General features: G+C 54.8%; 2 protein-coding genes across 9 annotated transcripts in view; one reads left to right on the top strand and one right to left on the bottom strand.

Annotated features, from left to right (window-relative positions):
• The window catches only part of DNM1 (dynamin 1), a 52,361-nt gene extending 50,495 nt beyond the window's left edge, over positions 1–1,866 (top strand). For 2 of the 3 annotated variants that reach the window (XM_014589993.2, XM_006154028.3), the window contains exon 22: positions 1,279–1,866. In XM_014589993.2, the coding sequence (XP_014445479.1) occupies positions 1,279–1,339 (61 nt within the window). In that variant the 3' untranslated portion in view covers positions 1,340–1,866. Of the gene's footprint in view, positions 1–686 lie in introns of all 3 variants that reach the window. The other variant, XM_014589994.2, reaches the window with a different exon arrangement.
• Positions 1,867–2,404: 538 nt separating this feature from the next.
• Positions 2,405–20,780, bottom strand: GOLGA2 (golgin A2). 6 transcript variants are annotated; one of them, XM_006154024.3, is made up of 27 exons: positions 20,650–20,780; positions 18,579–18,698; positions 17,720–17,800; positions 14,674–14,781; positions 14,358–14,404; positions 14,183–14,246; positions 13,720–13,779; positions 13,461–13,541; positions 12,370–12,408; positions 12,103–12,165; positions 11,929–12,022; positions 11,737–11,843; positions 9,282–9,340; positions 8,665–8,806; positions 7,886–7,975; positions 7,674–7,781; positions 7,384–7,471; positions 6,673–7,010; positions 6,285–6,398; positions 5,365–5,589; positions 5,208–5,283; positions 4,927–5,000; positions 4,532–4,687; positions 4,343–4,445; positions 4,125–4,231; positions 3,812–3,968; positions 2,405–3,724 (listed from the first exon to the last, which is right to left on the bottom strand). In XM_006154024.3, the coding sequence occupies exons 1-27, from the start codon at positions 20,731–20,733 to the stop codon at positions 3,510–3,512; spliced, it is 3,000 nt and encodes a 999-aa protein (XP_006154086.1). In that variant the 5' UTR covers positions 20,734–20,780; the 3' UTR covers positions 2,405–3,509. The 6 variants fall into 6 exon arrangements, with proteins under 6 accessions (XP_006154086.1, XP_006154087.1, XP_006154089.1 ...); XM_006154025.3 differs by having other exon boundaries at positions 14,358–14,401; positions 20,650–20,779; XM_006154027.3 differs by lacking the exon at positions 13,461–13,541.
• Between the last annotated feature and the right edge of the window lie 27 nt (positions 20,781–20,807).

Genomic DNA, 20,807 nt, shown 5'->3' with positions numbered 1-20,807 from the left:
GTCCTCGTGCCAGCAGCCTCTCACCTGCCTTCTCAGAGAGCCTCGGGACTCAGTGCAGAGCCTGCGGGCTCTTGGGACAGGCTCCGCGGCCAAGCTGGCAGACATGGGTACTCTCTGGAGCCGTCAGAGAGGGCAGAGCGCTCTGGTGTAGGGCGTAGGGGCTGAGAGCTCAGAGGGGTGTGTGGGGCTGGACTCCGAAGTTTGGGTTTCTTGCCGGGTGCACACTCATTCCAGATCTGAGCTGTGCTGCCGCATAGCATAGGGGAAAGCCCTGAGAACTGAACCTGCCACAGGGCAGGGGTGCGGTCAGGTCCCACCTCCCCTGCTGCAGTTGAGCAGCAGTCAGGGTGGGGCAGAGGCCCTGGTTGTGTCATGATTTCCTATTCACAACGTCAGCCTATGCCACATCTCCCAGGCGAGGCAGGCACACAGCCCCCACCCTAGCTCCTTGGTATTCCCCACCTGCTAGTGCGTGACAGCAGGCAACATCCTGGGCCCAGATGTGGCCCGTAGGCTCACACCTCTGAGCCTGCCCCTCCCAGAGCACACCTCCTCTGTGCAGCCAAGAGGACGGCTTGTCCGCTGACCTGGGCACAGCAGTCTCTCTGACTTGCGCCCTGGCTGGGCGGCAAAACCCATCCAGTGCGTCCACCCACCGCTGATTCTTGCTCTTCTGCTTTTCCCAGCAGGAAGGGCCCAGCCTCACCTACGCGACCTGCAGTCCCCCGACCAGCCGAGGCTCCCCTCTTAGACTTATAAGTCTATGGCCACTGGCACCTGGCTGCCCGCCCTTCCTGCCTCCCCCAGGGTCCCTTCAGAGGACTCCCAGGCTTTCTGACCACCCAGAGGGGCCTACAGTGCTCCCTCCAGCCATCCCTTTTAGCTTTGCCCTCCTGGTTCAAGCAGTGTTCTTCCTCCTGGTCTTCTCCATCAGGCCTGATGGCTGTTGTGTGGGTCCTTGAGGCTAGGGGTAACCTGGGGCCAGCAGGTTGGAAGACGGGTGACTAGAGACAACAGAAGCCCAAGGGGGCCGGGTCCATATCTGGAACTGTGGGTGCACTGCCTGGGTGCTGTGTGTGAGGCCAGCGTGTGTGGTGGAGGTGGAGGGGCCCAGCCTCCACCCAGACTAGCTGGAAAGTTGGGTGTGCCTGTCTCCAGTGCCTCCCTCTCACCTCTCCTCTCTTCCCCGTTCCCAGCCCTGCCACCACTGCCAGGGGGGTGCTCCTACCTTACCGGCTCTCTCCTCCCCTTTCTCTTTGCTTTCTCTCCAACTGCCAGCCGATCGGGTCAGGCAAGTCCATCCCGTCCTGAGAGCCCCAGGCCCCCCTTCGACCTCTAACCAGATCCTTCCTATTCCTCGGAGACCTCCCTTTTCAAGCCTGCCTGGATGGCTGTTCTGTGACTTGCCAGTGGCTCCCCCAGCCCCAAAGCCTCCCCTCCATCTGTGACTTAGTCTATTGTAGTGGTGAGCTGCACACTCAGGTGTGATGGTGAAAACGTGTGCCCCTCTGTGGTATTGCTCCTGCCGTTCTATAAATATCTATAAATACTCGTATATATACGCACACACATACACGGCTGACCCAGCCTCATCTCCAGTGGGGGAGCAGTCACCGTGCTGTCCTTGTGGATTCTCGTGGCCCAACACTAAGGGAACACTGTCACCCTGACATCCCCCCGAAGTGTTCCCCCTCCAGTGAGCCTCCCTGCTGTGCCCGGCCTGTGGACAGCCGGCTCCCTCTGCCATCCTGCCGTCCCCAGCCCCTCGCAGCATGGGGGGCTGTGCTGGCAGCTGTGTGGTTCTCACTGCTCCCAGTCCTGCTGTCTCTTGGCTGAGAATAAAACCCATTTTTGGATGATGGGGAACGGCGTGTCCTCTGCTCACTTGTGTTCTCCGTGGATTCGGGAGAGGTGAAGGCTGACACTGGGGTGGGGGGGGGGGGGCCGGCCACTGCTGGTGTACTGGAAGGAGGGCAGGAAAGGCCCTACAGGTTAGCCTGTCCTCATCCTGTGAAGCCCGCTCTGGCCACTAGGGGGCAGAGCCCGGAACTCCGCCTGCCGCCGGCACTCTGGAGGGACAGAGGAGTAAGAGGCCACTGGGCACAGACAGGCAAGGGGATCAGGGTGGTGGGCTGGGAGCTGGCATTTCTGGGTGCCAGCACCGTACCTCCCCTCCCCAGCCTTAGTTCTGACTTCTGAGTGTGCTGGCCGGTCGGGCACAACTGCCTCCCGTGGTCCTGCAGTCCCACAGACTGCGCCGGCAGTGCAAAGGTGACAGGCCTAGAAGATCCCCACAGCCCAGCTGGGCAAGCGCAGACTCGGACTCCTTGCAGTCCACCTGCTCCGTTCAGTGGCTCAGACCCCTGGACCCAGCTTGGAAATAGGAACACGCAAGGCCAAACAGTATGGTTAAATTCATTTACTCCGAAATAAAAAGCAAAATAAACAGGAGCCGCATCACCAGGGTGTCACGACCCCATCCCCGCCTCCTTCCTCTGTCTGGTGCTACCAATAAATAAGTTTCCAGCCCCAAATAATTATTAGCTGCTCCTCACGTGCCAGCTCCAACCTCTCTGATACGGGGGACAGCCTTACCCCCGGAATATACAAAATGTTACAGATACAATATGTACACCGCGGGGGAGGGGGTCCGAGGCCCACCCCCCGGCAGCCTGTGCACTCGCCTGCCCTACAGTTAGGCCCCAATTGTCACAAGGCCTAGTAGAATGCTGCCCGCTGTCCTGCCCCATCGCGCCCCTCAGGAAGACGGGAGCCCCTGAGTGGCCTGCCTGCCCCAACCGCTGCCCACATCTGACCTACAGTTAACTGTCGCAGGACCTGGGAGATGCTGCCCAGCTGCCCTGCCTCAACACGACCTCACCTGGACTACAGGGGGCGCCTCCTGCCCTGCAGCCCAGTGAAAATGCTGCCCAGCCCCAAAGTGCCTCCAGTAAGGGATATGAGCCCCTGGACGAGACCACCTGTCTCAAAATGGCCTCACCTAGACTACAGGGGGCGCCTCCTGCCCTGCAGCCCATGAGGATACTGCCCAGCCCCAAAGTGCCTCGAGTAAGGGGATGGGAGCCCACCAGACGAGGCCACCTACCCTGACATGGCCTCCCCGGACTATACTGAGCCCCTCCTGCCCTGCAGCCTAGTGGAAAAGCTGCCCAGCTGTCCTGCCCCAAAGTGCCTCAAATAAGGGGGTGGGAGTCCCCTAAATGAAAGGCTGCTGGGTGTTGAGGTGGCCAATGCTCCTCCAGAGAGGCAGCCTTCTAAGTTTCATGAGCCTCTGGCTCTTTTCTGGAATGAAACCCAGAAATTAAAATAGCCCTGGCCAAAATGGCAAAGGGTCTGTGTCTCCCCATTAGATAGGGTTTCTATGTTGTCACTGATTGGATAAGGGTGACAGGGAAGGAGTGGCAGGGGCAGGGTAGTGGAGACAAGGTGGCAAGGACGGCAGCACAGGGATGGGGTGGGGGGGCGGGCCTTGCCTGGTGCTGTGAGGCCTAGATGACCAGGATCTTCACCTGGTCATTCTCGTCAGCCCGGTAGAAGAAGGGGATGCAGGGGTTGCTGCCCAAGCCAGGGCGCTCCTGGGGGTTCTGGATCTCCCGCAGCAGCTGCATAATCTGTTGCGCAGTGGGGTTCTCAGCAGGAGAGCCCATGCCAGCTTCTCCTTGTGTAGGCTGAACAGGGTCAGCAAGGCTGACCTCCCGAAGGTCTGCGGAGACAGGCGGGCAGGCAGTGCCACTAGGCCTCACAACACCTGCTGCCTTCCCAGCCCACCCTGCCCCAGGCCACTACTCACCACCCAGCTGGTCAGCGGCACCGAACTCCTGCGAGGTGGGTGGCCCTGGAGCGGGCTCGCCCACAGGACTCTGGGCAGCGGCCAGGAACTTTCCCTGCCACTCATTGCGCTCGCCCACAAGCCGTAGCACCAGACCCTGCAGCTCCAGCAGCTTCACCTGGAGAGAAAGGTGCTCAATGCTCCACTCCTACCCTGGCCCCACCCGGAGAAGGTGCTTGGCGCTCCACCCCTACCCCACACCAACCGAGGTGCTCAGTGCCCCGCCCCTACTCCAGACCAGCCCGCCCGCCTGCAGAGAAGTTCGTGACCCCACCTTCATCTCCTCCTTGTCCTGCGCCAGCCGGCTGATGTACTCCTCCTTCTCACGGTGACGCTCTTTCAGCATTGCCCTCTGGTTCTGATAGAGGGCAATGTACTCTCCTGCAGGGACCAAGGGCAGGAGGGTGGGTGGGCAGGTGAGGACGGGCTCAGGTACTGCCCCCACCCACCCACCGTGCAGCTCGTTGGCATGGGCCCGGCATCACAGCTCACCGATGGTGTCAGTCTCTCCAGAGAGCTGGATGCAGCGATGTTCCAGCTCCTCCACACGCTCCTGCAAGTCCACCTTCTCCTGCATGAGCTGCAGAAAGCGGCTCTGGAGCCACAGAACAGAGTCAGGTCTCAGCAGCGACCCACCACATGCCCACCCTTCGAGGCCCATGTCAAGAGAGACTCGCTCACCTGCAGCTTCTCCATGGCCCCTTGTAGGGCCTGGTGGCTCTCCTCAGACACACAGTCACCCCTGGTCCTGGTGGCAAGGGGCTCCCTCTCTGGCTCCTCCTGGGATGGAGGTGCCAGGTGAGCCAGCTGCTGGCAGCGGCGCCTATGTTCCTTTGGCTGCAGGCAACAGGTGCATGTGTTTTTGTGGAGAACACTCAGGATGCAAGGGGGCAGAGATGCAGAAGGGAGCCCTTCCCCTCTCTAGTCGGTGGACCACCTGTGTCCCCCCAGGAAGGTGTGGGGGTCCAGAGAAGTCAGAGGGCAGGGGAGTCAAGTAGGCAGAGGGTGCTGAGGGACCACAGGGGAAGCAGGAGAAGAGGGACCGAGAAGGGTTCCTATGGGGGATGGTGGCTCACCACAGCCTCTGGACTCTCCAGCTCTTCTGGGAGGCCCAGCTTGGACCCAGGAGCCTCCTCGTCCAATCCTCCTCCTACGGGAAGAGCCAGAGGGTCCTCAGACAACCCACCAAGGGAGGAAGGGGCCTGGGAAGAAGCTCAGGGTCACCTCTTCCTCCCCTCTCACCCTGACCCTGTGGGGGGAAATGACTAGTGGTTCTAAGGGCTCTTCTAGGCCCCTACTGTGTGCTGAAGTCCCTCTCCTCAGATGCTCACCTGTCCCTCAGGGTGGGCTCGCTTACCTTCCCCAGAGGGACCTATGAGGCTCAGCTGGGCCTCTAGTTGTTGGTTCTGCTGGATGGCAGCTTCCAGACGCTCCTAAGGGGTCAGGAAAGAGAGTGAAGGCACAGTGGTTGCTGGGTTCTCCCACTTGGGCCCAGAACTCAGCGACTCCCTCACCTGGGTCTCCTGCAGCTCCTGGCGGACCACGTCAGCTGCCACCTTGCCCTGAACTTCCTCGTGCTGCAGCCGGTCCATGAGCTGGTTCTGTAGCAGCAGCTGCTTTTGCAGCGCCTCCTTCTCGGAGGCCAGCAGCTGGTAGGCGGCCACGTACTGCTGCAGGTGGACAGCATACTGGTCCCGCTGTTGCTGCAGACCCTGAGCCTCCTGGCTCTTCACCTCTACCTGCGGAGTGAGGGCAGGTGGTAGCTTGCTTCCAGATTGAGAGTCTGGAAATAGGGAGGTGGCACAGACCCGGTACCTGCCCAAGGCCTCATGGGCCTCATAACCTTTTCCACCATTTTCACTCTAAGTCACAGACTGGTGAAAAGGCAGAGAGAGGCCTGCTCTGTGGCACAGTGCTAATGCGCTGCTCAAGAGAAACTAGATCTCCGATATGACCACAGTTCAAATACCCAGCCTGGTCAGCCTGAAACATGTCAGGCACATGCGCAAGTGTCCCAAATCCAGTGAGCAGGAGGCCTAGAGGAAGGGGAGAGCAGCACTAGACGTTCTGGAGGGTGCTCATCTTTCTCGTGTGTGTGCATGATCTTTATCATGAAAAAACGAAAGGCAGAGGGGGCAGCCTCTGTTACGTGCACTCGAAATACCTGATCTTTTACGTGCATTGTCTCATGTAATCAACACCTCTTTGAGGAAAATGTTGATCTTTGTAAATTAGGGAAACTGAGGCCTAGAGATGTAAAGTATTTGGTGACTAGGGAGGCTGCTTGGAATCCAGTCTGCACCTCTGCCTCTGACTGGGGGCGGGGGGGGCGCTCCATGCTTCTAGATGTGGGCAAGGTGGGCACCCAGCAAGGCCCAGAGTGCATCCAGAGGTGCCGCTGGTGCTCCAGCCCTTCTCAGGGGGCAGGGCTTACCGTCTCCTTCAGCTCCCCCTGAGTCTCCTGCAGCTGGCCCAGCTTCTTGACCAGCTCTTTTTTGACATGCTGCTCCGACTGCAGCGCGCTGGTCAGCTCCATGTTCTCATTGGTCTGGACGGAGAGAAGCCAATCAGCAGTCATCCAAAGCGGAGACCCCAGACCTCAGCAGCCACCTCCCAGAGGGCAGGGAAGGGTGGAGGCAGGCAGGAAAGGCATCGCCCCTCCGTACAAGTGAGTAGGCTTTGGCTCACAGGGTGCCTTTGCAAGTACCACTTCCCATGGGGTCTACACCACTCTGTTTTAAAGGTGGGGAAACAAAGGCTGAGAGAGGATAACTGTCCTGCCCAGAGCCTGCCAAGGACTTGGCCAGTGAGGAGCCACACACCAGCCTCACGAAGCTGTTCTGGAGTTCGGCCAGCTGCTCCTTGAGCTCTCGGTTCTGGGAGAGTGCGCGGCTGATGGTGGTACGGTCGCTCTGCATGCTCTCCAGGATCTTCTTGCGCTCCTCCGCCTGCTCACCCCAGAGCTCTGCCGCCCGCTCCAGCTCCTGGAGCCGATGTTCCTGCTCCTGGTTCAGGCGGCTCAGGCCCTCATTGTCTCGAACCTGAGCTTGGAGCTGTCCGGACAGGCTCTCCAGCTCCCTCTGTAGCCGCTCAGCTTCTGCCTGCAGCTGTTGTTCAACCTCAGAGGGCCCTGCTGGAGGCTCCGGGGCTGGAGGCTCCGCTGAGAACGGAAGCAGACGATATGGCCTCTGGATCCTCCACAAACCCTCTTCTTGGTTTGCAGCTTCTCATTCAGGCTCCTACCCCCAAACCTTGGCTTCTAGGCTAATAATTCTTCACACCCAGATGGTGGTCAACTTCCCCTTTTAAACAGTTCTTTATGCTTTTATGCTCAGGACAACTGGGATGGTTGACAATGGACACTCCACCCCTCTTTGTACCCCTTTGCAGTTGGGGACACCGAGGCTTAGAGAGATGACAAGACTTGCTATCTCCTGGCAGAGGTTTGTCTCCTTCTACCTAACACCCTCTATGTGCCCACCTCCCTGGGGCACGTGAAGCCCCCTGAGCCTTCCAGCCCCGCCTCAGCTTACCTAGCTGTGTCCTCAGCTCAGCCAAAGTGGTCTGCAGCTCCTGGACCTGAGTCAGGCTCTGGTCTTTCTCCTCCTTCAATGTGCGCACCTGCCCAAGGCACAGGAGAGTGAGCCGTGGAGGAGAGCTGGAGGATGGATGGGTTACTCTCTCCCGCTCTAGCCCCACTTCCAAAATATGACACACAGCCCCTCTGGGTGCACTGCCAACAGATGCTACGGTCTTCACCACACAGTTGCTTAGGAAGAGGTGGCGGCCTAGCTTGAGCGGGGGCCCATGGGTCAGACCTCACCTGCCCTGACATCTGCTGCATCCTCTGGTGCCACATGATGTTCTCTGCCCTCAGGTCCTCTGCAAACTGGTCTCTCTCCCTCCGGAGGTGTTGCAGAGACTCAGTCAGCTGCAAAAATGGGTGCCTAGGTTACAGGGGCTGTCAGTGGCCCTCATCTCCTTTCGGCCCTGTGGGGTCACCCTCCTCCTACACTCCTCACGCTGCAGTCTTACCTGTTCCACCTGTGTCTGGAGCTGGGCCCGATCTTCCATGGCCTGCTGCAACTGCTGGTTACTGTCAGGGACTTCAGACCTGCTGGAGAACTGAATGAGAAAAAATGAGAGTTTTAGACCCAGGAAGCCCAGGCTATCCCAAGTAATGTCCCTCAAAAGAGTCTGAGCTAGGATCAATGTACAACTCAGGGTCAAGAAGGACCTCTCTACTCTGCTATTATTACCACGCAATAATAAACGTCCTGGTGTGGCCTGCGGGAGGACGTCAGCAAGCTCGAGGGCTTGCTCCACAGCACAGCGGGAACGCACTGCTCAAGAGAAGCTGGATGCCCACGTGGCCCACATCTGACTGCATTTCAAATCCCCAGCCTGCTCAGCCTACAACACACGGGGCATGTGTTTGAGTGCCTAAGACCCAAAGGGGTAGTTGTGTGCGTTGGCTGCTCCACTGTCCTCTGCCAGCCTAGAGGAGGAACAGCGAGGCTCACAGAAGGATGTTCCTTCAGGAGGAAGCAGCACTAAGAGCATCCTGACTCAAGGTGAGTGGGAAACCAGCCCAATAAACACATTCTGGACATAAATAAATAAGTTTACAATCCCCGATCCCTGAGATTCTGATTTTGCAGGTCTAAGCAGGGTCCCTATTTGTGGATTTGTAGCACTTTCTGGGGAAGTCTATAGCAGGTCCAGAACAAGGATCTGAATTTCCCAACTCTGGCTGGAGGCCACTGTGGCCCCAACTGGACGGGCTCAGGCTCCCAGGGGCTGCTGCCGCTCACTTGTTGTAACAGCAGCTCAGACATCTCCAGCTTCTTCTGCAGCTCCTCCATCCCAAGCTGTGTAGTTGCCTTCTCAGCAGCAAGGATTCGGAGCTTCTCCTCCAGCTCGGAGTTCAGCTCCTTCAGCTCCTCATTGCTTTTGCTATGACCAGAGGCAGTGGAAAGGAATGAGTAAAAGCTAGAAAGGCCCACCTAGTGAACAACCCATTACCCTTACCAGAACCGTGGTACTAGAGGGACTCCAGGGATCAAGTCTCAGGTGGCACTCCAGAGAGAGTGACAGAGGTAGGACTAACCTGGGCTCTGCACAGGTGCAAAGATGTATGACCACCTCGGTATGCTCACCCTCCCACCACCTACCATATCACCCTTGCTAAGATCCCCCCCAGACCTCCCTCCCACCTTCCCCCACCCTACCTGTTCTTGTATAGCTCCAGCTTCAGGGAATCTCGGTCTTTGGTTAGCTCCTTGTTGTACTGCAAATACAGAAAGGTTAAGTCAAAGTAAGATAGAACTAGGATGTATGACCACCTCGGTATGCTCACCCTCCCACCACCTACCATATCACCCTTGCTAAGATCCCCCCCAGACCTCCCTCCCACCTTCCCCCACCCTACCTGTTCTTGTATAGCTCCAGCTTCAGGGAATCTCGGTCTTTGGTTAGCTCCTTGTTGTACTGCAAATACAGAAAGGTTAAGTCAAAGTAAGATAGAACTAGCATACAATGGGACCAGCAGTTAGTGTAATGGCTATGTCGCTGAACGCCCATGTAGTCGACCGCGGTTCGAGTCCCGGACCCAGTGGCTTAAACTCACGCCGGGCACGTGTGTGTGTGCCCAAGATCCCGAGAGGAGAATGGAGAAGGGGTTGCGGCATGGCCATCCCCCCTGGGGGGTGATTTCTCACCTTCTGTCTCTCTGTCTCTCTCTGTCTCTCTGGTGAGCACACGCACCCTATAGCAAAAACCTCTCTCAAATAAAAAAAAAAAAAAAAAAAAAAGAAATAGCACACAATAACAATGGCTACAGTAACGATTCCAAGTTTACATGCTTGTCCAAGATCACTTCTTCCCCTGATGCCATGGTCCACTCCCAGCCTCAGCCAGCCCCAGATCTTGGGCACATCTGCATATCTAGCATATTCAAGGAGGTCCCAGATGCAAACCCAGAACCTTCCCATGGAAGCCAGCCTTGCAAAGCTTGGCATTTTACCAATACACTACCATCCAGCCTTAGCATTCTACATTATTTCAAGGCATTGCTAAGCTGTGTTCTCATTTGTTTTTAGTAATTTACAGCTGCCTGAGGGAGGCCCAGACACACCAGGTGATACTGCTTTGTAATGACTGTCCCATCACCACTGAAAGTTCCCCGAGTACCTTGGCAGGCACCACAGTAACAATCCCACTCAATCCTCACAACCACAGCTTATCTTCGCTGTGTAAATGAAAAGCACGATGGTAGAGCTGGCATTTGAACATCCTGGTCTAATTCTCAAAACCCATTTTTTTCCCTGGAGCTGAGGATGCATTTACTGGGAGGAGAGTTAAATCTGTATTTTTTTTTCAGCTTAGAAAAAGAAATGAGCAGAGGGGACCAGCAGTTAGTGTAATCTCTATGTCGCTGGACTTCCATGTAGTCGACCGCGGTTTGAGTCCAGGACCTGGTGGCTTAAAACTCGCGCCGGGCGCATGTGCATGCGTGCCCAAGATCCCGAGAGGAGAATGGAGGAGAAGGGATTACGGTGTGGCCATACCCGCTGAGGGGTGATTTCTCGCTTTCTGTCTCTCTGTCTCTCTGTCTGTCTGGTGAGCGCACGTGCCCTATAGCAAAAACCTCTCAAAAAAATAAAAAAGAATTTTTTGGCATAGGGCACACACACTCACCAGAGAAACAGAGATAGAGAAAGGGGAAGTGAGAAATCACTCCCGCCCAGGGCTAACAGCCATGCCACAATCCCTTCTTCTCCATTCTCCTCCAGGATTTTGGGCACGCACACATATGCACCTGGCGTGAGTTTCAAGCCACCGGGTCTGGGACTTGAACCACAGTTGGCCAAGTGGGAGTCCAGTGCCTTAATCAGCACACCAAATGCTGGCCCCTGTATTTTAATCTCTTGTTTGCTTTCTGAATGGGAGATACACAGTCCAAAAATCAAAAGGTACAGAACGAAACATCTCTCAGCCACCCTGTTCTCTTCGCTGAGATTTTTTTTTTTTTAATAGAGATTTTTTGCTATAGGGTGTGTGTGCTCACTGAAGACACAGAGAGGGACCAGCAGTTAGCGTAATGGCTGTGTCTTTGGCCCCCCACTTATCCCATGTAGTCAACTGCGGTCCGAGTCCCGGACCCAGCGGCTTAAACTCACACCAGGCCCATGTGCGTGCATGCCCAAGATCCCGAGAGAATGGGGGAGAAGGGATTGCAGCGTGGCCATCCCCCCAGAGGGTGATTTCTCACTTTCTGTCTCTTTGTCTCTCTCTGTCTTTTTGGCGAGCACACGGGCCCTATAGCAAAAAAACTTCTCCAAAAAAGAAAAAAAGACACACAGAGAGACAAAAAGCAAGAAATCACCTCCCCGGGCAGGAGGATGGCCACACTGCAATCCCTCCTCCATTCCCTTCTTGGGACTTTGGACATGCGCACACACGTGCCTGGCATGAATTTTAAGAAGCGGGTCTGGGACTCAAGCTGGGTCCAAGACTTTAACTACAGTTGACTACATGGGAGTCCAACAGTGTAACCATAATGCCATCTGCTGTTCTCTCCGAGCTTTTTGGTAATCCTTCAGAAATACTCTTCTGTACCTTTACTGCCCAAGCACCATACTCCTCCTCCTAGCGCTTGGCCAAGGCCATAGCCAGTTAAGGGCAAGGCGGGTACTAGGCCTCTGGGCTCTGCATCTGACACAAGCACTACCCCGAGCTTGCTCCCAGCTACCAGCTCTAACCACACACAGCCAAAGCTGCAAGAAACAGTCCGTGCTGCATTGCCATCAGTAAGACACTCCATCCTGCATAAGGGACCTTCAGGAAGCTGGGCTGCCAATGGACAGGCAGGTAGCTGGGCTCACCCTTTCCGCCTGCTTCTGCTGCGTGGAGACAGCGGACAATGTCCGCTCCAGCTCTCCTACACGCTGCCGGGAGGCCTGCAGGCGGCTGGCGAGATCCTCAGACTCTCCTGGAACAAGAGAGGTGGAGATGGAGCCAAGGACTCCCCCTAAGGCCCGCCAAGGTGAAGGATGAAGGGGTGCCTATAGGCCCACCTGCTTTCTGCCTGGCTGCCTGCTGTGTGTGGGCCAGAGCTGTCTGTAATTCTGCCTTCTCAGACACCAGGATGCCTATGGTTTGAATGTGAACCTTTGGGAAAAAAAAGAAGTGCTGACAGAGGGGGAAAGAAATGTTCCAGGGGGCACAAAGGGTACCCATGGCCCACTCACCTGCAGTTGTTCCCTGAGCGCTCCCTGTTCCTTCGCCAACTTCTGCTGACATTCTTTCTTCTCCTGTGGGAAGAGGGAAGCAGGATCTCTCACTGAGAGAAGGCCATGAAGACACTAGATCATCAAGGATGCTGTAGGGGTGGAGGTGTGGTCCAGCAGGAGCCTTCTCCAGGGCAGATGCGAGAGGCAAGGCAAGGCTGGGGCCTCCACATCAAAGTCCCCCCAACCCATCAGCCAGGTAATAAGCAAACATAGAAGTCCTATTACCTTTTCCAACTGATCCAGAGTTTCCTGTTGTTGTTGTTTCTGTGGGGAGTTAAAGGAAGGTGACTGAGGTTGTCTCCTTTACTTCATCCTCAGACCAAGAAGGGTCGGGCAGGGGATGGTGTTTTTCTTTTTTTTTAATTATTATTTTTTTTAATTTCCTCCATGAGAGAGAGAAACAGATACCCCCAACAGGGGTCATGCAGGCTGGGGGCATCGTCATGCCACGATCCCCCCAGCCTGCCTGCCAAGGGCACGTGGGTGTGCACATGCCTGGTGTTTCAGGCTGGCCTGGGACCCGAACTGCAGTCCTCCATGTGACTCCAGCGCTGCCACATGGCATGCCCTGCTGCCTGTGCCACCGTGGCTGGCTAGAAATCAATTTCAAAGAAGGAATTCTCAGACCTATGGGGACCTTAACCAACAAATTCTCCTCAGGCTCTCTTCACTGGCTTTCACTCAGCTGTAGAACCAAAAGCCTGAATCTAGATTCTCTTAAAGAACAGTAACAAACTTCTAGTAATGGAGTTTGAGAAAAGAGAACTACACTCTGCCAGCTTGTGATTCAGAAGGAGACGTTCATATCCAACCAGTATTTACTGAGCACACGCTATGGACCCAGTCCTGGTCCTGAGAAGCAAGCTCTCTTCTCCCTGACACCTAGTGCGCTTTCCCAGTCTGATGCTTAGAGCTAAGAGCGACCTTTGAATGCGACCTCCCAGGAGACCCAAGCCCAGGGAGGAGGGATGGCTTATCCAAAATCAAAGACAGAGCAAGGCAGGGACTGCACAGACAGGAACACAGGCTCCTGTCAGGTGACAGGCCAGTGCTTCCCCTAGAGGCAATGACCCCAGGGCAAGTGTGGGGAGGACTCAGGCAGGGGGTCTGCAGAAGAGAACAGGCAAGGAGGGCAGCAACAGGAAGAGCCATGCTGCATGCTCTGTGCTCTGGGGTCCCTCCAGCTAAGGCCTAGGCCCCCCAACGCCCCACTCTCCCTTGGCACTGGGGTCCCCAGACCCTTTCTTCAGAGCCCCAAAGGGAAATTGGAGCCCAGGATTGGCAGCGTGGACTCAGGGACCCCGCTGGACTCTTACCAATTCCTCTATCGTGCTACTGAGTTGTTTGTTTGTTAGATAGCTGGAGTCCAGGGCTACTGCTAGCTCTTGGTACCGGCTCTGAGGCGCATGCAGAGAGGAGGAATTGGAGGAGGGTTGGGGGGAGAGGTAGAGAGAGCAATCATTAGGGCTGGGAGGTGGGCTGTCTCAGCTGGCATGGGGGCACCCAGCCCCCACTGTGGGAGGAGGTCAGGGGCTGGCCTGCAGGGTCGCTGGGTCCCCGTCCAGGGCCACTTACCTCCAGATCTTTCATGTTAGTAGAAGAGATGAGGCCCTCTCCATTGACATAGGACGAAGACTAGAAGAGATGACAGCCCATGGAGACGCTCTGACCCCTCAATGTCTAAACTCTCTGACTTCCTTTCACCCCCATCAACTGGCAAATTGTTCTGGCCTAACTTGGACACCTGCTGCTGTAACCTTTGTGCCCACTGCTCGTGGTTCTTATCTCGTCATCGACCCTCTCCTCCTAAGCAGCTCTCACTCTGCACTTCCCACAGCAGACAAAATGATGTGAGCAACCTCGTGGTCTGATCCTTCCCTGTGCAGCTTCCAGGGAAAAGACTCGGAGATGTCACTTGCCCAACATAACCCAGCAGGCCTGCCGGTCCCAGGACCCTCCCCCTCTTGAGAATCCCTGCCTTGGTTTCTATATGCCTTTCTTTCCCTCTCCCCCTTGTGGACCCTGATTTCTGGGATACCTCAGACACAAGACCATTGAGCTGCTGAGATAGTTGTCGCAGGCTCTCAGTTGACGACAAAGTCCTAGGGACAGAGACACTGAGGTCAGAGGTGCGGGCAGCTCGATGGGAACAAGGGCCATGGCCTGCCCTGACTCCCATGGCCAAGCACTGCATGCGCCCAGAAGACACTCACTGGGTTTTATCCATAAGATCGGGGCCATTGTCAGCATCATAGTTCTGCTGGGAAGAAACATAAGAGGTGACTATTCCACTTCTATAAGAATTACCCAGAGCATGGGTGAGCCAGGCTCATCCCAACAGCCTTCCATCATCTTCCCAAACCTCAAGGAAAGGTTAGCCTACCCAACCCCAGTCCCAGGAAGGGGACTTGGTGCAAGGAACTAAGCTACCTGAAGGAGGAGGAGGGACCATAGCAGGTCTCCTCCTGGGGAAGGAGGATGGGGCAAGCACACAGGAGGGCAGCGGGCAAAGGGGCAAGGAGCACAAACCTGAGGTGATTCCATGCTAGAAAAACTAGCACCAGGGGAAGTGACACCACCAGGTAACACAGTGTCATCAGCAGGTGGTGGTGCAGGAGCAGTGTGGTCTTTGGGCACCTGTCACAGAACGGAGCAGGGGGTCAGGGCCGTGAGGAGAAAAGGTGCCTCACTGCCATGGACGTGAGGTACAGAGTGGTAGGATAGGTGCTGCCGTGGTCAGAGTGACAGTCAGGCATGCTGGGTGGTGCCTGGGGGTGTGGACAGAGCTCGCCTAGGCCTTGGGCTGCTCAGCAGCATTTTGGGTGACCAAAGCTCAAAGCAGCGGCTGTATGACTTCCTTCATGGACACACAAGGACCTGTTCTCCCTAGAGCTCAGCATGACAGTACCAAGCTGTGTGCTGTGGCAGCCACAGCACATCGAAGGAAGGTGTGCCCAAGTTGGGGGAAGAAAGGCAGCGCTCTTCCCAAAGCAGAGTGTGCATGGATGCCAACCCGGGGCGCCTACAGAGCAGTGGAGGTGAAGGAGCTGTGGCCAGTGTAGCTCCTGCCCCTGTCCCACCACCACTGGCTGTTTCTCTGATTCGGGGGAATAAAGCCATCAAACTGAAGCCTCTTTCTGGTCACTGGACAGAAAAAGAAAATTACCCATAGCCATCTCCCGGCCATTACCTCTAGCGCAGCACCCCAGCTCCAGAAATGCCTACCCAACCAAGAAACAACCCAGGAAGCCAGACTCTTAGCACCTTGGAGGTCATGAGGCCTCTTCCTAGAAATAGTGGCCAAGGGACAATCCTGGCACTTAGGATTGGGAGCCACATGGAAGCCTCTCCTTAGTCCAAGCCCACAATCCAGCTTCTTACAGGCCAGGCAGGCAAAGCCTGGGAGGGATGGCTGACAGCTGCAGTTGGACCAAGGAAAAGTGCTAGGGAGCCAAGGTCTGTCCAGGGAGGCCAAACTGCAGAGGAAGTAGTTGCCTCTCTCAAGGAAAGGAAAGGGCCACCTGCTCTTTGGACCCTTCAGTCCTGGCCTCTGAAAATCTAAGCCTACCTCCCTGCTCAGAGCAAGCGTCACAAAGGCTGGGAGCTGGGGATGAGCCAAGGTACCTGCACATTTACTGTGGCCATGACTTGGAGCCTAGTGACCACTTGTATTGCTTTGACATCTACAACTGAACCTAACAGGTCAGAGCGGGGGTGCAACAGCTGGCCAGGTGTGATTCAGGGGAGGGGAGGCAGGAACTCCTAGCTATCACTCTAGCAGCCTCTCAGTCCCTCCTGGCACGTCGGGTTCCATGGAGCGCTAGGCTTGTGGAAGGAGGAATTATTTTTCTCAGAACCTCTACATATATGTGATGTGATTTCTTTTTTTTTTTTTGGAGAGATTTTCACTGTAGGGCGCGTGCGCTCGCCAGACAGACAGAGAGAGACATAGAGACAGAAAGCGAGAAATCACCCCCCAGGGGGGATGGTCACGCCGCAATCCCTTCTCCTCCATTCTCCTCTCGGGATCTTGGGCACGCACGCACACGCGTCCGGCGTGAGTTTTAAGCCACCGGGTCCGGGACGTGAACCGCGGTCAACTACGTGGGAGTCCAGCGACATAGCCATTATGCTAACTGCTGGTTCCGTGATGTGATTTCTTTAATTGCTATAAAGCACACGTGCTTGCCAGAGAGGGAGAAAGTATTGCCCAGAGGGGTGTGGTCACTGCAGTCCCTTGTCCTCCATCTCTCCAACATGCTGGGATTCGGGACAGGTACACACGTTCCCATCATGCCTTTCAAGCCAAAGCCAGAATTCAAACCAGTCAGCCACACTGTGATTACTGACACCCTCTAATACCACCTGGGTGTCCTGTCCCTGTCCCACTCCCCATGCCATGCCCCATGGGACCTGGCCCAATTTCATCCCTGCTCCTCTGGCTTGGCAGGTGTCCACTGGGCAAATCTCAGGATGAAATGCCAATATCACATTGGTCATCTCTAGCCCTGGGTAACCCAGCCCCCTGGCCCTGCCCCCACTCCTTGCATCTCTGAAATGTGCTCTGTGACATTATAATGCTGGCTGTGACCTCATCACTCCCTGTGCCTTTCCCTCTCTCTAGATGCATGAATATTACCCACCTTGAGTCTTCAAAGCAGCCTCAATGCCACCTCCTCCAGCCTTGAGTCCATCCTGAACCAGCATGGTTGGGCATTTAAATAGTGCCACATTCTCCCTTGAGTCCCTCAGAGGACTGCCTCACTCGGTGTGCACCCTAGCTTGTTCATCCGTTTTTTTTCCACTGTTTAGCAAAGTGTCTTTGCTACAAGGAGCCTAAGGACCATGGCCAAGTGTCCATTTGATTTTTTTTTTTTTTAGAGGTTTTTGCTATAGGGCACGTGCGCTCTCCGGACAGTCAGAGAGTTTTAAGCTACTGGGTCCGGGATGCGAACTGCGGTCGACTACGTGGGAGTCCAGTGACATAGCCATTACATTAACTGCTGGTCCCTCCATTTGATTTTTAAGAGAGACCGGGGACAGAATGTCCTGGTTACTCTTCTGTTTGGTTAACTTCATGCCTTTTATGGTTAGTGCCTCTGAAAAAACTGCCTCAATCCTTATAACTACAATGCCAATTTGCTCTCTCTTAACCTTACATTTTGTACTACCATGAAAATCAATTTGAAAAATCACTACCTTCTATGTAGTCTACGAGTCTTTTGGGGATAAATACCCAGAGGGAAAGACCTAAAGGCTTGCCATTTTGGTTTCGTCTCTCCTAGTCTTGACAGCATTCTCTGGGCATTCAAATGCCCAAATCCCACACACCTGGCTCTGTTCTCAAACTACTTTTAGCCTTCAAGATGTGTCTCTACTTCAGGATGATAAAAGACACAGGGGAAGAAAAAACCCAATCAACCAAGCAGGTAAAGCAGCAGACAAACAGGCCAAGGGTTAATAGCAGCAACATAAAATAAGCCAGAGGCAAAGCAGCCCCCAAACCAGAGAAGCCTCAGGGGCATGCAGAGCTGGGAGGGCGCAAGCCAGAGGGAGGGGCTCAGCACTGCCTCACCTTCCACTTGTCCAATGGGGGAAGCGCTACCCCATTGGAACGGTTAAGGTCGGACACCAGCACCTTCAGAATGTCCTGAATCTACAGGAGGCGAAAAGGGAAAACAAGGGCAGGGGAGAAAGAGAGAAGTGGCTTAGAGAAAAGCAAGAAAGTCAGAGAGAGAAGAGGGTCCAGGGAGACTGCACGCTGAAGAGCAGAGATCGATCCCACGGCCTGTGCCGTCCTTCCGAACGGCCACCTGCTGCCGTGTGGGAGGCGGAGGACAAAGTAAACAGATGGAAAAGTCCGAGTGATGGCAGTTGCACAGAATGGAGTCACCTGATCAGTGCTGCTCTTAATCTGCCCACTGGACCCTCTGCTCGGGCCCAGGATGTGGGAGGTAAACCTGGGAGGGCTCCTGACTCCCATGGCCATTTAAAAACCAGTCTTCCAAGTAAAGGGTCACCTGATCGGGAGGCAGGGGGCTACGGCTAAAAAACGACTTGAAAGACTCTGATCTAATCCAGCACTGTCATCTTTCGCAGGAGGAAACCGAGGCCCAAGAAGTGATTTTCTGAGGTCACCCAGCAAGCTCCTGGCACAGATGAACTTGAAACTCAGATCTTTTCATCCTAGTACCCAGGGCTCTCCTGCCACCGCCTGGGTCTTCTTTTAGTGCTTCCTAAAGAGAGGGCCTGATGGCAAGTGTCTGTCCTTACTGGCCTGGCTTCCCCTGAAGGCTGAGCATAAGGAAAATCAAATAGCACTGCCACTTAGTCAACCTTTACTGGTACCCAATGCTTCTTTCACAATCTTAATTATCACCCTCTATTGCCCCTTAAACCTCCTAGCCCCAGAAACCCGGTCAGTCAAGACTCACATCCTCAGAGTGGCAACTGCCAGAGGTGGTTGTCTCAGGGGTACTGCCATTTTTTATTTTTTTCTTCTTCTTCGCTGCTGCAAGAGCATCAGGGCTGTTCTTCTGTTGATATTCTCTCAACTGTGGAAAGGAAAAACAGTAATACTCATGAGAACTATAAGCCTCTAAATTCACATGCTACAATTTTTATAAATTACTCTTTTGTTTGTTTGTTTGTTTTGGTTTGTTTTTTTTGCTATAGGGCATGTGCGCTCGCCAGACAGACAGAGACATAGAGACAGAAAGCGAGAAATCACCCCCCAGGGGGGATGGTCACGCCGCAATCCCTTCTCCTCCATTCTCCTCTCGGGATCTTGGGCATGCACGCACACGCGCCCGGCGTGAGTTTTAAGCCACCGGGTCCGGGACGCGAACCGCGGTCAACTACATGGGAGTCCAGCGACATAGCCATTATGCTAACTGCTGGTTCCCTATAAATTACTCTTATACACAACACCACCAACCCTATAGAGTTTTAATAATCACTTAATGACTAAGAAACAGACCAATAACACAGTTTAAAAAAAAAAATGTGGGACCAGCAGATGACATAACATTTAGGTCGCTGGACTCCCACATAGTCAACTGGAGTTCCCGTCCTGAGAGAACGGAGGAGAAGGGATTGCAATGTAGCCATCCCCCCCTGGGGGGGTGATTTCTCGTGTTTTGTATCTCCCTTTCTGTCTCTCCAGCAAGAACACGTGCCCTATAGCAAAAATCTCTTAAAAAAAAAAAAGTAACCATGGTATTTAAATTCAGTCTTCATTCAGACTCTGAGCTCTGGGGTTTTGCCATAAATCAGCAGCTACTAGGGAGCAAAACCAGAAGTAGTGGTGGAAAAGTAAACAGTAAGCAAGCAGAAACTGTCCATTGTGCAGCTCAGAAATCCAAGAGGGGGTACTTTCTTACACATCTGTTAGAGCTGCACAAATACTTGGGAAACTTTTCTATCAATGTACCCTAAGGACAGAAGACAGCGAAGGCACACTCCTACTGAATCTGGGAATCTAACAGAAACCAGACACCCCAAGCATCTTTTCAGAGTAATCTATTAAAATCTTACAAACCTATGCAAATGTCATCATTGAAATATGTTAACATATTTTTTCTTTCAAGAGAATCAGCAAAACTGAAATTTCATCTCCCCATATTTGTCCTGTGGCACTCCAAGCAACCTAGGTCGAGACGACGCTTTGGAGAGATTCAAGCTGTGAAGTTCAGTTTGGCAGATGATAAGCAGCTCTCACTCCTGAGAGCACTGATTGAAGGGCACTCTGGTCCCAGAATCACAGGGAGTTGGACCATAAAACAGAGAACTCAGGGGGGGAGTGTAAGTCCCTCTGGAAAGTAGAAACCAGGGAGAAAACCAAACCAAATCAAACTCCTCCCACTGTCACCTAGAGATAATGTCAACGTTTGGGGGTCACTAGTAAAGTGTAGATTTTTCGCACTGTCAACGTCTTAGTTAAGGGAATAAGGGCGCCTGAGACCTTTCTGTCCTAGGTCCCATAGTCCTGGTCCTCTTCCAGCTGGAGATTTGTGCGGCGACCAGAGAAACCCCAAAAGGGGATGAATACACTTAGGGGACTGGTCGGAAGATCAAAGGCCAGGCTGGGCAATAATGACAGTTCCGAGCGAGACTGTGACGTAACTACATTCCACTCCTCCCTACCGACGCCAGTTGCTGCTCCGCGGTGGGGGAGGGGAGCGCAGGGCAGGGACCCAGGTTCTCCGCTACTGAAGCCCTAGGAACCTGGGGAGGTCCGGTTTGGGGCGGCAGGAGGCCAGGGCCGAGACCCAAGGGGGGAGTCCCGAGAGTCACCAGCACAAAGTCACCCAGGGGCGACCAACGAAGCCGGGGGCTGGGTTACTGAGGGGGCGGGGCTGGCTGAGAGGACTTCGGGGAGGGGGAGCCAAGGGGCGCCGAGGGGCTCGCTTAGGGTGCCCTAGGAATGGCACAGACTCTGGCCACCGTCTGGCCATAGGAAGGGCCTCGGGTTGGGTCTGGGGATCGCCACCCGGCACGTTTTACCTTTTTCTTGGCCGCAGCCAATTTGCTCCGTCGGGTTTCCTCCGACATCTCGGGGCAGGGAGGGGGGAAGGGGTGGGGCCACATCACCGCGATCCCGGCAACCACCGCGAAAATCCTCCCGCTCGCTGCCGCGCCGCCGTGCAACTGGGCCAGAAGAG

The sequence above is a fragment of the Tupaia chinensis genome, unplaced genomic scaffold (assembly GCF_000334495.1).
Source record: "Tupaia chinensis unplaced genomic scaffold, TupChi_1.0 Scaffold000394_1, whole genome shotgun sequence".
In the NCBI taxonomy this organism is placed as follows: Eukaryota; Metazoa; Chordata; class Mammalia; order Scandentia; family Tupaiidae; genus Tupaia; species Tupaia belangeri.
This window is presented reverse-complemented; position numbering and strand designations above follow the sequence as displayed.